Here is a 14,758-nt window from a genome sequence, read left to right as displayed (position 1 = left end):
CAAGGCGAATGAAAAATTGTGGTTTGTCTTTTATTGTGTGCTAAGTAATCTGTTGGGATGGTGGGGTTGGAAGAATCTGGGAAGCAGGAACTCAGTCATCACCAAGGCCAGAAAAGACAGATGCAGGGATCGATTTCTGCTCAAGCTGCACCTCTGCAAGTAAAATACAAATAAAATAATCAGTACATTAGAGCAGTGGTTCTCAAACCTGGTCCTCAGGACCCCACACAATTCACGCTTTCCAGGTCACCTGACGTGCACTCATTACTGACTGACATTTTAAAAAATCCACAGGTGGAGCTAATTATGTAAAAAACTGCACTGTATGGAGTCCTGAGGACTGACTTTGAGAATCTGTGCACAATAGTTACACTACACAACAACTCTCTATAACTTCACCAGACTTATGCTGCTTTCCCACTGCAGACCCTTTTAAGTTACAGGTAATCTTAAACGGTATTTAGCATTCCCACTGCAGCAGATTACAGTTTTAAATGCCATTTAAGTACCATTCCCATTGCAGGTAAAACGTTTTAGCTCTTCAAAACGTTTTTACAGCACAAATGAGTGCCTGTGACTTTAATGGGCTTTTCAGGGTTGTGGGGAGTGTCACAACACAGGCAACAACCAATCTCTTGAATTGTAGCCTGATTACATTAAGAATACCGTCTAAGATGCATTCCCATTGCCTCTTAAACGGTAGATTACCGTTTAAAACACTGCTTTGAAAACGGGTTGAAATACCGTTTAACTTTAAACGGTATTTCAACTCTGGCGCTTTCCCACTGCAGCCTTAAATGGTATTTTGCCCTCAAAAATCGGCAATATACCGTTTTAAGGCTGCAGTGGGAAAGGGGCATTAATGTCCAGATTTGTAAAGATGATAACACACCAGCCAGTTAGCTGTGTTTAAAAAATGACATTTAGGAGTTGATTGGCTGGCACATCACCTTCCACTTCATCAGGCTTACTAAATCTGCCCCAATACTAGTCATTCATAAAAACATTTTATACTAATGTGCACAAAAATATTTTTGCATAAAAAAAAAAAAGGAAGCAATTAGGGGAGTGGTATAACAGATCAACAACGTCTAGGTAGACAGGTAGTCCGCAACATGGTCACCATGTCCTACGTTTACATGGAGAAGAGCAATGTAGTCTTACCATGCCGGGGACAGGGTTATTTATCCCAAATTGGAAGTAGGCTTACATCTTTCCTAAGGGGCACTGGTCCCTTGTGTCCTATGAAATGACTACTTCCACAGTCACAGAAATGTCACCTTCCAATCTACAGTATCCTCATGATGGATCTGCCACACTGACATAGACTGAATAAGGTGACCTTCAAATTACTGTATTTTCCCAATATTTGCATGATTTATTATCCAAATGGACACCTACTGTTAGTAGTAAGTAATCAGTAGTGAGTGGAGCAAGTCACCTTACCCCAAGCATGAGGAGCATACATGGTTGTACTGATGGTGGTTATGTAACATGGACTATACAAGTGTCACTCACCATCAGGTTCCAGCTCTTCTTCTGAATCCTCATCGCCTATGTTGATCTCATCTGGGTTTGTTTGAAGCGTCAGCTCTGCTAGCTCTGTACGGGAAGCATCAGACCTGAAGGGGGGAAGCGATGTACCGTTAGCGGGCATGAAGCTAGGCAGAGGGGGGTGAGGACAATATCCACAACCTACTGACCGGACAAAGAGGATCTTCTCCTTCATCTGAGGTTTATCCTTCTCCGCCTCCGCTGCCACCACTGCCGCTCTCTGCTCCAGCGCCTGCATCTCGTCGGCTGGTTCTGTTGGGGGAAGATACATAGATGCTTAATCCTTTTGAGCATGGATCCTCAAACTGTGGCCTTCCAGATGTTGTGAAACTACAAATCCCAGCATGCCTTGCCACAGTTAACACTCCCTTATAGCAAAACTGTGGCAAGGCATGCTGGGATGTGTAGTTTCACAACATCTGGAGGACCCATGCTTTTGAGTATCAACACCTCTGTAAGAAAAGATGTGCAAAATGTCGGCTACAAATGCCATAAATTGCATTTGTTATATAAATGCAAATACAAATGAGTGTAAAACAGTGTTTCCATTATATAACAAGGTAAACATTACAGGTAATTATGAGGATACAAATATTTGCGTGCAAATTTTCACAACAATTTTGACAAATTCAATTGGCACTCAAACAGATAAAACGTCATCCTCTCTCGTGATAGCCGGTATACACATTCCTTATGTACAAGGACAGTAGTGCACCTGGGGTCAGCTAGAATATCTGATTTGCAGTAACCCTCATGATTCTAACTATATGGTTATAGATTCAAATCTGCAATTCATTTAAAGGCAAATAATTGGCGCTTTAAACATAGTTAGTTTCTCTGAATTGCGGCGGCTCCAGCAAATCACAGCCGATTACTATTGGACACTGGTCCCGACATGTGGGGATAGCACATATATTATGCCCCTATTCTTGCATAAACAGAATACCAGGGAAAGGTTCTCCACTGATTGAGGAAAGCAGCAGATCACTGTGCCCGACGCATCGAACTCTCCTATTAATGGGGAACACAGCATTTATCAGGCCATCAAATATTGAAGGATATAATACTACTTATTTATTCCTTATGCTTCACTTATTTACAAAGCTGCCGCAATGTGGAGAAAACAGGTTTCTAAAATGTGTTAGCAAAATGTTTTATATTGTGCATGATGGCATACCCTTCAACAATTAAAGGGCAGCAATTGGTACAAATTCAGAATAGGGGCGTGGCCACGGGTAAAGGGTGTGACCCTTTTTTGGCTGGTACAGGCCATAAAAACCATTACTGTAGCGGCCAAAAGGGTACAGTTGGAGGGTATGTGATGGCCATCAGCCCCCACTGGTGCTGCAAACACTGGTATCACTACCATCAGGTTATACACCGTTTTGTCCAGCAGGTCAGTTTTATTACATCTCTCTATTAATACATACCCTCCAACATGACCCATTCCATTAGGTACAAAAATGCTCTGTTTCTGGACTTCCTTTCCAGTGACAGTAGCAGAGGTGGGGCTGCAGCACAGTCCAATATTCAAAAAGGTGAGCCACACCCATTGCCACCCCAAACATCACTGTCCTGGACTCACTGCCAGTTGATGTGACCCCCCTCTTTGAATTTTGGACTGCGCTGGAGCCCCACCTCTGTAACTGCCACTGGCAGGGAGGTCCAGGAACAGAGCATTTTGTACCTAATGGAATGGGTCATGTTGGAGGGTATGTTAATATGGCCAATACATATTGGTGTGATAGAATCCCCTTCCTAAGACCAGCATTTGTACTGTCTTTAAAGTGCAAATAAGGGCACTCGGACCTTAAAAATGTTAATTGTGTTAAGGTGGCCATACACACGCAGATTTATCTTCAGATCTGGCTGGTTGGCACAAAAACATGGTTATGGATGAGAGCAAATGACAGTTGACCATTTGCTTGGAAATACTGGAAAACTGACAAACTGTCACTCATCCATAACCATGTTTTTGTCCCAACCAGCCAGATCTGAAGATAAATCTTACTAGTTTATGGGCACCTTAAAAGGCACTAGGGGATGCTTATTATACACCCAGCTGTAATATCCAACTCGGGTGTAAGACAGAGGTAACAGACATAAAGCTTCCCAAGTCCCCAATGATATACCCATATCTGGCCTCTATATTTAGGATTATGTGAAAGACGTAGTATAAATGAGTATATGAGAACATGTAGTACACATATGAATATAGGAGTAAATGGGTCACAATAGTGCCATATAGTGAATTACCTCTGGTATCATCACTGGCAGCTCCTCCCTCCGCTCTCAGTCTCTGCGATACCAGGAAAGTTCCCTGCGTGTTGTACTTGGCCTGCACACTCCGCTTCACACGCAACATCTCCCGTAACGTGTCCTCGTTACCGTGCCGCACCTCAAAGTCTCTCCACGTCTGCCAGAACCCTGACGTCAGCTGTACAGAGAATGTAGGGTTACAGCAGTGATACTCCCATCTTAGCTTGGTCCAGACAATATGATAATGTACACGTGGGCCCGGCCTTTAGGGATACTCACCCGAGGATCACATATCTGAGAACAGTAGGAGTACACCGCTCTCGCCCGATCAATCTCACCCAGCTTACACTCCATGTCTGCGAAACGTACACACATCTCCCGGGACTGCTCGTCTGACAAGAGCTGAGGGTGAGGAGACAAAAAGGAGATTCCCTATGTGCCAATCTCTGCCAATCAGGAACATGCAGGCTATTCATTCATTATTAACCATCGCCATCTCTGGGGCACAGATATCTAGTGACCTGTCTGCCTCCAAAACCAATATTACATCATTGATAACAGCAACTTGGCTAATACTGCTCAGGTTTAATGTGGGCAGCCCTCTTCCTGTTAAATTTGCACCACTGGAAATGTTCAGCCGTAGCGCTATGCCAAGGACCCCTTGTCAGCGTGGTTCACCATGGTAACCTGGACTGATTGCACTCCTGCAGGAAGCAGTAGGTTTCCAGAGGGGGCCATATAAACACGACAAGTAGGGTGGCCAATCCCGGGATCGGCGGGATCCCGGGATTTGGCCCTAAAAACGCCGGGATTTGAATCCCGGGATTGGAAGTTCCAATCCCGGGATTGGCCTGCGCATGCGCAAATCTAACGTCGGGCTTCTCCCAAACCCCGGCGCGCTGCTCTGTGGCTGCGTGCAGCGTGACCTGATGTCAGAGGTCACGGTCTGATGCTCCGTGCACGCTCACCGCTAGGTACCTGTGCATTCACTGCTGCCCGGGTACTGCGACGTCAGTCTCCCGCACATCTGCAGGCCTCCAGACCACCGCTGCCTGGCTACCGCACATCTGCCCGCCTCCAGACCACCCGCACACGGCCCCCAATGAAAGCCGCCGGCCTCTGAACATCACTGCCCGGCTCCCGCAGCAATGGCCAGGTGAGTTAGACTGGGTTTGGGGGGGGGACTAAAGTTCGTCATATTGACGAACTCAATCCCGGGATTAGGCATTTTTCAATCCCGAATCCCGGGATTGAAAAATAGCCCCGGGATTGGCATCCCTAAAGACAAGTGTGTTCAAATGTGTAACCATTGTAAAGGCTGGCATCCAGTGTCCTCCATTGGACTGAATTACAAATGCCATTTTCTACTTCATTAATGGGAGAAACGTTCAGCTCTGGCAATATCCCCAAATAGTCTCTAAACAAGCAGCTGTGTGCGCAACGTTACATGCAGAATTGGCATCTTTGAATGCAAAAATGTTGAATAGAAATTTGGGAACAACCAGTTATCTGGCTGGCACAGGTGCTCAGCCAATGACCATGCTGTGCGGCACAGAGGGCATTCGCCCATCTGATGGAATGTACATCCCTGCTCCGATGTAAGGCCCCGTACACACCAGAAAGATTAGCTCACGATTAGGGCTAATTTCGACCGTTGTAACGACGGTTGTGCATGCATTGTGGGTCAATCGTTCGTTTTTCACTCACAATCAGGATCGTTTGCGACGGGATGCGCGCTCCCGTCACGTCGTGTGTCGCATTGGAGATTTTGCCTCCTGCAGCAGAATCTCCAATCCGACCGCAGGTCGGGTGCTGATTGTATGCACATCTGAAGCACATTGTGTGTGCTCCCGTCGTACGGACCGTCGTTCCAATCCGGCTTGTTTATAAAGACACTCCCACTGTACTCGCGATTTACTAACGATCCGCACATCCGACGGTCGTACGACCATCGTTACCGATGTCGGATCGTTAGCTAATCGTGTGCACCAGGGAACATGATCGTTCCCTAGTCGTTTACCGGCAGCGGGAGAGCGCACCAGGAAAGTGCACGCCAAATCGGTAGCCGATCGTTAGACGATCCTGGTCGTTCTGGTGTGTATGGGGCCTAAGCCTGGAAAAATACCCAATTATTACACAAAGCTGTGGTCTGTTTAGGGGGCCACATACCTCTCGTGGGCATCCTAGAGAATTACATGATCCTAGGGTCGTACGTCATCAAGACTGACCACATCCAGAAAGCCCACTTACCTCAGAGACGTACGCAAGCCTAACGTTAAGACCACAACGTCCTGATTAAGATGACCTTTGAGATATAAGGGGAGGACTTTCTTTCCTCATAAGAGAAGCACTATACAGGGCCCCAATGCTACAAACGCCAGTCACTTTATAGAGGGAGGTGCGTTACCTCAATAGCGTGCTCATAAATGCTGCGGGTGTGCGTCACTCCATAGATCTCAGCTGCTCGCTTGATGTAAATGTTGAACATCTCGTACTGCTCCGCTGGTTCCACGGCCTGTGTCGCTCGCTCATACAACGCCATAGCGTGCCGGGCCAGGCCGTGCTCCTCCTCCAGCTTTGCATACAGGAGAAAGATATCTATCATAACGAAGACCAGCAGATATGGGATTATTACGAGACTCTTCTACAGCCCCCCTTCCACCCGTCCACTTTATGGATTTCCCATACAAACTTTTTGCAAACTTCCGTGGGCAGCCGTCCAGAGCCTGCTCGAAGAGATCGCGAGCTCTCTCCAGCTTCTTTCCTCCATAGCGAGCAATGAACTTCGATAAGTAGGTGCTCCAGATATCATACACGTTGGGCCAACGGAACAGGGCTATCCCGCGCTCATAGGCCTGATGGCAGAAGGAAATGGTGCTAAGTCCTCATATACAGGTCTACTGCAGTAACTTGCTCACACTGTGTCTCTCCCCACACCTACCTTAAAGCTTTCCTCAAAGTAGTTGTGTTCCTCCAGGAAGAGGGCGTAATTGATGATGATCTGCGGGGTGGCTATATGAAGATCAATAATCCGATCGTAGACCGCCTTAGTTGACTGAGTATAGAAGTAGGGGGGTGTTAGCTCCTTACTACAGACCAGACCATAGCACATACAAAAAGGAAAGAACAGTAGTAATACAGGCATATCATACCTTGAACGTTCCCAGACTTTCTTCCAGGTCAGCCAGCATGGACCACACTCGCAGGGACTTGAATAGCCGGTTCTGGACAGGCTCTGACGCATCAAAATATTCCGCCTTCCGGGCAGGCACAGCCGTGGCTTTCTGTGGATAGGAGGCAATGTCAGGCACCGCTTAGTAGGAGTAAGGAACACATCGCTGCCATGGATGCATTAGCACTTTTCCTCACCCTTAAAATAGCCAGCGCCTCGTCATGGTTTTCGTGTCTCAGCTCCATCTCTCCAAACTGGCACCACACCAGGGCCAAGTCATCCACGTGGGAGTACTTTACTTGTGTTGCCCTCTGTAGGATCGCCCGGGCCTAGAAATCACCCAGTATTATTCACATGCAAATCCGCCCTTTAAGCCATGCATTAAGTAACCTGGGGTCTGGCATGGATGTACAAGAACAACATCTGTGCATGGGTGTATAGGTCTCTGTATATGTACACAGGGGGCTTTATAAAGGTATTCTATAAAGCAGTGTTAAATAACACCCCTATATACAATAGGTACGTAACATATCCTGCTATACCTTCCAGTTACCGCCGATGCACATATTGTAGATACGTCGGTTTACTCTGTTATTAAATAACAGCCGTCTTAATGCACAAGGCATTCTGGTGTTCTATGCTAAACATAAGTCAGTCACATATCCAAAACATAGACCTCATAAAGGCATTCTTATACAGCATCGTCCCTTTGGCAAACTATGGCCATATAACCAACTGGACAGATGCTATAAGTACATTGACTTCTACATATAGGGCCTTATTCTAGTTCACTCTTTCTGACAAAATCCTTCTTAGATGGACAAAACCATGTGCACTGCAATAGGGCAGATGTAACTTGTGCAGAGAGAATTAGATTTGGGTGGGGTTTTACTTCAAAGTGAGATCTATATTGCATTGTAAAAATAAAGCAGCCAGTATTTACCCTGCACAGTAACAAAATAACTCACCCAAATCTAATTCTCTCTGCACAGGTTACATCTGCCCCCCTGCAGTGCACATGGTTTTGTGAGAGTGAACTAGAAAAGGGCCCATAGTGCATCCGGAAAGTATTCACAGCGATTCACCTTTTCCACATTTTGTCATGTTACAGCGTTCCAATATGGGATCAATTTATTTTTTTCCCCTCAAAATTCTACACACAATACCCCATGACGACAATGAGGTACCTGGCGTTGCTCGGGTTTGGTACACAAACTTCACATTAGACAGAGGCCACTCCAATACGCATCCCAGACCATTCGCCATCCCTCTCTGAAGTTCTCATCCAAATCTGTCCAGTGAAAGGCCCTGAACATGCTTCTCATGGCCATGGTGTGCCCGGCACACGCCTCTCTGTGGTCGGGTCCTGGATCTGACAACATTTTTTTTCTTAAAACCCATGTCCTCTGCCCCCTCTATGTTATGCCATATCCTGCTTCTCTGACCCACTTTGTGTAGTGGCTGGACCCCCACAGGGTTGAGATTGGGGGGTCTTAGTGGCCATGAACCTAAGCTGAACCCAAATCAAGCCACCTTGGTTTCGACCAAATCGGTCTAACGATGTACGAATATATACTGGACAATATGAGGCAGACATTTCATTATTCTATTTTGGAATAAGTCTGTAACTTAACAAAATGTGGAAAAAGTGATGCGCTGTGAATACTTTCCGGATGCACTGTACAGTGGAGGACCTAGAACTTAACCATAAATAGGAAGAAACTACTATGTTTATCATTAAAAGGGCTACAAAAGCCCACAAAAAAACAACAACTGTAGGTAATATAAAAGGTAAGCCCCTCCCTTCATTGCATAATATACTCGCCCACTTGAGCAGCATTTTCCACATATAGTCTATTACTGGACAACAACTGAAAACAAAGTCCAGCATGTATGTAATGATAGATTGCTGCGACTCACATCCTCTATTTGTCCATTGTCCTCATAGAATTTAGCGAAGGATACCCAAAGTGTGTGCGGTTTCCCAGTTGCCTTTGCTGGATCCACAGTCTGGACAGCCTCTGTGTAGGTGTTAATGATCTACAAGGAGTAAATATAAAGGACACATAAGAAGAGTCCGGTAACCAGACCTAGACTGCAGCCATATTCCCCAACCATCCAATCATTCAGCAGTAAGAGGATCACATGAGGATGCTGCAGGGGAAGAGGGGATGTCAGGGATGCTACAAGTATGTCAATCAGTGATTACTACATTTATTCAGCTTTCTCTACTATGCCTCAGCCTTAATATTGGGAAACCTTCCTTCAGGCGTTAGAAGCACAGACTATAAAGCCATGACCATATACCTCACGCGGTTTGTCTTTATACAACTGGACCCTCTTGTGCCACTCATGGATATTGTGTGGGTTCTGTCGCAGTAACACGCCATTAAGTAAGAGAGGTCTCCGCTCCATCAGCTGCTCAAAGCGAGCCAATCGCAGCTCTAGATCCAAGTCATCTGTCAAGAGAGGAAGACAGCATGAAGACAGTGACAATACGTGACAGCAGATAACAAGTACCACGCCGAGTCTCACCGTCCTTCTCTTTCCCCATCTCACTGACTGTCTCCATTTTGGCAGCAATCACGTTCTCTTCAAACTGAGCATAGTTGTCAAACACTTGTGTGAAATCACGTACAGTGGTGACTGTCTGAATGGCCTCCTCATAGACATCCCGTGCCTGGAAAAAAGAGGACACATGGTGAATACCAATACTATGGTGAGAACGATCTGTAACTGCATATGCTGGGAAAACATTGTCAGGACAACAGATATTTTACCGGACAGCCTACAACCCATAAGATACTGCGGCCATACATAGTAAGTTCTCTCACAGTGTATGGCCATGATCTCTGGGCTCCTCCCCCGCAGAAGAGACATTTCCCTGTTCCCCCAGTGTACAATAACAGGTGTTGGTTGGTCAGCCATTATGCTGCCATTTGTAATCAGATCAGTCGGACATGTGGTAATATTTCTAATGCCGGACTGTTCTCTCTGCAAAAGGTATACCCAGCATTTGTCTAGGCTAACTGGGAGGGTAGTAGGCCAGCAAGTTGCCTGTCATATGTCAGACTGCACAAGGGATAGCTGTAAATCTGAGGAAGATGATGAAGACGGCAAAGAACTGCTTACCTTTTCAAAATGTCCGCTGCGGGCATGATACTCAGCAAGTGCACACCACAACTTGCCCCTCTGGTCTGTAAAGCGGGTTAGGCCCCCTCGTATAATGGCTGCAGAGTCCAGGGAGTGGACAGAATTTGGGTTGTGGGAGAGGAGTGTGCACAGCTCCTGCCAGAGCTACAATGGGAAGAAGAGGCACCAGTTTTTAGACATGCTCTAAAAATGCCAACCAGTCTATGCCCTCCAGCCCGAGCACTGCACTATGTTCCTGATGTAGGTCTATTAAAGTACTTACAGAGCAGTTACAGTAAAGTCAGTAAGAAAAGACAAAGATTTGGCGAATATCAACTTAATAGGCTGCTAGATATGGGTTCAGGGCACAAGGTGAGGCCTCCGCCGTGCAGCAGATGCATACTACCCCCTATGCTCCAATCGGGATCAGTATGAAATCCCGGCGGTCGAAATACCGGCGCCAGAAACCCGACCGCCGCAATGCCGACAAGGGGGGGGAAATCACCCCGCCCCCCCCCCCCCCTTGCGGGCCTGGTTTCTCCCTCTAAAACCTATACATAGAGGGACAAAGTGCCGGCATTGCGGGATTCCGGCGTCGGTATTTCGATCGTCGGGATTTTGACCGCATCCCCTCCAATCTTATTCCACATCAGTCCACTTGGTAGAGGCTAGTTACTGTCACAGAGCAACCTTCACTCCACTCTCCATCTCCCAGCTTGCTCCATGGGTCATTCTCTTAGCCTACTTTCTCTGCTACCACCTCATCCTCACCTTATAGTTAGATTTCCCCTCCTTGGACACAAAATCATCCTGATTTACAATGGCTGCAAGTCTGGAAGCCGCCTCATCTAACCTGTCCACAGAGCGCAGGTATTCTATATACTCCTCGGCATTCTCTGGTGACAGCTGTGATGGAAAGAGGTGTTAGACTAAATGCCCCCAGGTTACATCAGCCACTACAAGGCAACAGGACTGACTCCTACTTTCAGGTATCTCCTGTAGACCCTGATGGCGGTCTCTGGCACAGAGTGTGACCGGACAAAGCGTAAGTAAAGAGGCCAGATGCGATAGTGCTGTGTGATGGGAAGGGCCCGGAGAGCCCGGTCAAAGGTCCTCCTAGTGCGGGTAATTTTACACTGATCCATAAGGAACTGGCAGTAGTCCAGCCAAATGCGGGGCATCTGAAGGCAGAACAGAAGACACAGGTGAGTATAGATGAGAAAGACAATATAGGAGACTGCAAACTCCAATAGAAAATCACGTGCTTCTACCTTGTGCATGAAGACGAGGGCTCTTTCGTGGCAGTTATTCACCTCCTCAAAGGCCATATCGGTGAGACACCTTCTCTTCACCTGCTTCCTGCGCTGCTTTAGGTAGGCATACCACAGCTTGTAGCTAGGAGAACACATGGAGAGAGTGGACCATGGTGTGCATATAAACGCATGGACAATTACATGGATCTACGCAGATTGTACCGAGTGTGGTTATAAGGAAACTTCCAGTATTCGTAATGTAATAAGAGCCAATCAGAACCAACGGCTTTTACATTCGCACAGCTTGTTAGCAGCGATAGGTATAAATGTGTTAACCCTTTCAGGTCCAACATCTAGTCAGGCTCAACAGCCCTAGCGCTAGTAGCATATCCAATGGTGAGCCACTTTACATTAAGAACATTAACTTCGTTCAACATTCAATATAGACCATTTTCTGAATTTAAAAAAAAAATACAATTCATTGAAATTTTTTAAAACAAACTGCTTGAATTGCAAAAAATTATAATTTGGACTGCAAAAGGTTAAAGTTCTGTAGACTAAAAGTCAATCAATTATTTATTACGGTCTATGATGTCTTCATATCTAAATGTAAATATATTCTTCTAGGTATGCAACCTTCCTTACATCCCACCAGGTGACTTGTGAACCTGGACATGATGTCCAAAGCCGTCACCCCCCCCAACAGAAAGCCATAATTAGCTGAAACCCAGTGACCGCTCATATTATTATAAAAGGTTAAGCTGGGTACATATAAAAACATATTGCTTGTACACAGCGGCCTATCAGCCATTCAAATGAACGGCCTATATATCCGCCAGTGTGTACCCAGCAAAACACTAGAGTTTCACTGCACCTAGAGGACCAATCTCTCTTGTCTATAAAGTGGGTTGGGCATTATTGAACAGTGAGAGTCATTAAACTTCTGGTAACCCTGGAAGAGCAAAGGCTTAGCGACTCTTCTCTATCCAGGCGGCTCCAGACGTGGTGCTGTAACAGTTCAAAAATCAAATAGGGCCGTTCCCACTGTGAGTCAGGTTGGAATGGCAGTTGGCGTACCTTCCCCGATTTGAATTTTGACCTGCACTGGAGCCTTCCTGGTGCCAGCACCTTCATTTTTACACTCACCTTCCTGGCAGCTCCTTTAGTGCTCTTTCATAGACTAGGTTAAGTGCGTGCACTGGCCCGGTGAGCTTGCATTCAAGATAGCGCATCCAGCACTTGACCGAGTATGGGTTCCGCAGGATCTCCTCCTCATACTGCAAGTCATCCTCCTCCTGTATATATATATGGTGATAATTATGTATTTTACAAAGATACAAAGTTAACAACTGCTACCTTCTTTTGGCTTACACAGCACAGGACAAAATGTGATGTTTGTTGTCATTCTGATGAAGCCAGACAGGCAGTATATTGGTTAAGGTACATGATGCTGATGCAGGAAGGAGGTGCCCAATCCACAATACTAGCACAAAATAATGATGACCCCAATCTGACAGCCAAGATGAACAGATCACATGGCATTTTCATCCCATGTAACCTAACACGCCACACACACATATACATGTATGCTAGCTATTACAGCAAGGTGTATTCTAGGATTGGTTAGACATGCATGTATAGCAATACCTATCTCACAGTCACTGATGTAGTAACAGGAAGCCTGCATTCTGCACCTATAGCTATAGAGACTTGTGTACTGGCTGCACAGGTGTACATGTACGCACTCAAGGCAAGATGTACGAAGTCTTGGAAAGAGAGAAAAAGGGTCAGTCAATCTGCGTCTAGCTGCCATGTTACAGGTAGTGTATGTTACAATTTGTGTTTGATTGACTGTACGTTAGCTCTCTCTCACCAAGGTTTAGAACATCTTGCCCCCTCCCTGTATGAGTGCCAGGTTCACTAAGCTTCAAAAGTGATAAAATGGAGCGTGATAAGCAATCAGCTCCTACCTGCCATGTCACAGATTGTGTTTGAAAAATGTCAGGCAGTAGCTGATTGGCTGGCTGTTTATCACTCTCCATTTTATCACTTTCAAAGCTTAGTGCATCTGGCCCTCAGTGTGCTACCGCGGCTGGGGGCAGATCAGTGGTCACATACTGCTGCTGAGCCCGTGCATCTGCCGTGGCACTACAAGCCCCAGCATCCCCTGCATAAGTAGCTACACCACTATGCAGAGTCCGGGGCACGGCGCTCCCGAGCGTGACGCCTCCTTCCCCCCCAGACACTCCCGGGTGACACTTACGATCGCAATCTCTTTCTCCGGCATTTTGTACGTAGTTGTGGCGGCTCAAGATATCGTCACTACCGGGAACTGTGTCCACAAGAACCCATGCCGTAGGCGCGCACTCATGTGACGTCTCCAACGTGTGGACGCACGGAACGCTTCCAGCGGTGGGATGCCATTTTGCTTGTGGGCACTTGGCTTACTTTACCAGTAGTTGTCAGTCAGCCGTGGTCGCGTCTCGTTCACTGAGATGATCAATTGCACTTGCCAATACTACCTACAGAGCCGGATTATCAGCAGGGCGGCCCCACACATACTGTAGCTGCATGGCCTGTGTGATCTCACTGGGGTTTCTGTTTGGTGTAACGTGACCTAGGGCCCAATTGGATGATTCAGAGTCCGTGATCACTGCTGTGTGAAGTTGCACAGCGGCCTATTATCGATACACTGCGCATGCGTCGCCTGCTAGCGAATAAATCTTGCTACTTTTATAAATTGTTTCATATGAATGTTCATCAACCTGGGATTACTGCATTTGTGAAAGGAAACAACATGAGATTAAGAGGGTAATTCAGACCTGATCGCATATCTGCAAATTTGCTGCGGCCAGCATTCACTTAAGATGCTGCTCCGTTAGAGTGAAGTCACGCCTAGTGAATAAATGTGATTGATGTGCGAATAAATGTGTACAGTCGCCAATATATTCGCAGCCCTGCGAATTTGTCCAAATCCTGTCGTAAACCGCCCACCATCTATGATTTTTACACTGGGTACAACTCACTGCAGGGCCCAGAGTAGCCAGAGACTAATACCCCGTACACATGGGGAGATATATTGCTCAGCAATATATTGCTAGCAATATATTACTGAGTAATATATTGCTCAGTGTCTCCTTTTCATCAGCGACCAGAGATGGTCGCTGATGAAAGGGAACCTCTGTCAGCGGTGCCACAGAGGTTATCAGCTGGTCGCAGGAGCAAGCTCCTGCGACCAGCAATTAGAATGGGGCTGAAAACGTGAGCGTGCACCCGGCGATTTATCGCCGGGGCACACTCCCATCACTGGCAATATGGTCGCCAGCGACCATATTCCCAGTGATTTCAGCCCCTATCGCCCCCGTGTGTAACAGCCATTACTCAGCAA

General features: G+C 46.5%; 1 protein-coding gene across 1 annotated transcript; it reads right to left on the bottom strand.

Annotated features, from left to right (window-relative positions):
- Window positions 1-11: 11 nt before the first annotated feature.
- XAB2 (XPA binding protein 2) lies at window positions 12-13,787 on the bottom strand. The gene is made up of 19 exons (XM_083184915.1): window positions 13,634-13,787; window positions 12,517-12,665; window positions 11,389-11,512; window positions 11,101-11,298; window positions 10,889-11,023; window positions 10,118-10,282; window positions 9,521-9,665; window positions 9,293-9,444; window positions 8,906-9,025; window positions 7,183-7,314; window positions 6,966-7,097; window positions 6,755-6,868; window positions 6,506-6,668; window positions 6,221-6,411; window positions 4,093-4,215; window positions 3,811-3,991; window positions 1,704-1,806; window positions 1,519-1,622; window positions 12-153 (listed from the first exon to the last, which is right to left on the bottom strand). Exons 1-19 carry the CDS (start codon window positions 13,655-13,657, stop codon window positions 92-94), a joined length of 2,517 nt encoding a protein of 838 aa, XP_083041041.1. The 5' UTR covers window positions 13,658-13,787; the 3' UTR covers window positions 12-91.
- Between the last annotated feature and the right edge of the window lie 971 nt (window positions 13,788-14,758).

This window comes from Crinia signifera, chromosome 4, assembly GCF_055691185.1.
Source record: "Crinia signifera chromosome 4, ASM5569118v1, whole genome shotgun sequence".
Classification (NCBI taxonomy): domain Eukaryota; kingdom Metazoa; phylum Chordata; class Amphibia; order Anura; family Myobatrachidae; genus Crinia; species Crinia signifera.
Note: the sequence above shows the minus strand (reverse complement) of the source record. Positions and strands in the feature narration are given on the sequence as shown.

What these genes read in the sequence shown, in the direction of transcription:
- XAB2 (XM_083184915.1), bottom strand. Translation starts at nt 13,657, where the DNA reads ATGCCGGAGAAAGAGATTGCGATC. An exon ending in AAAGTCTGGGAACGTTCAAG is followed by an intron (nt 6,869 to 6,965) that starts GTATGATATGCC and finishes TTCTATACTCAG; the next exon opens with TCAACTAAGGCGGTCTACGA. An exon ending in TGCCAGTGATGATACCAGAG is followed by an intron (nt 1,807 to 3,810) that starts GTAATTCACTAT and finishes TTCCCCCAACAG; the next exon opens with AACCAGCCGACGAGATGCAG.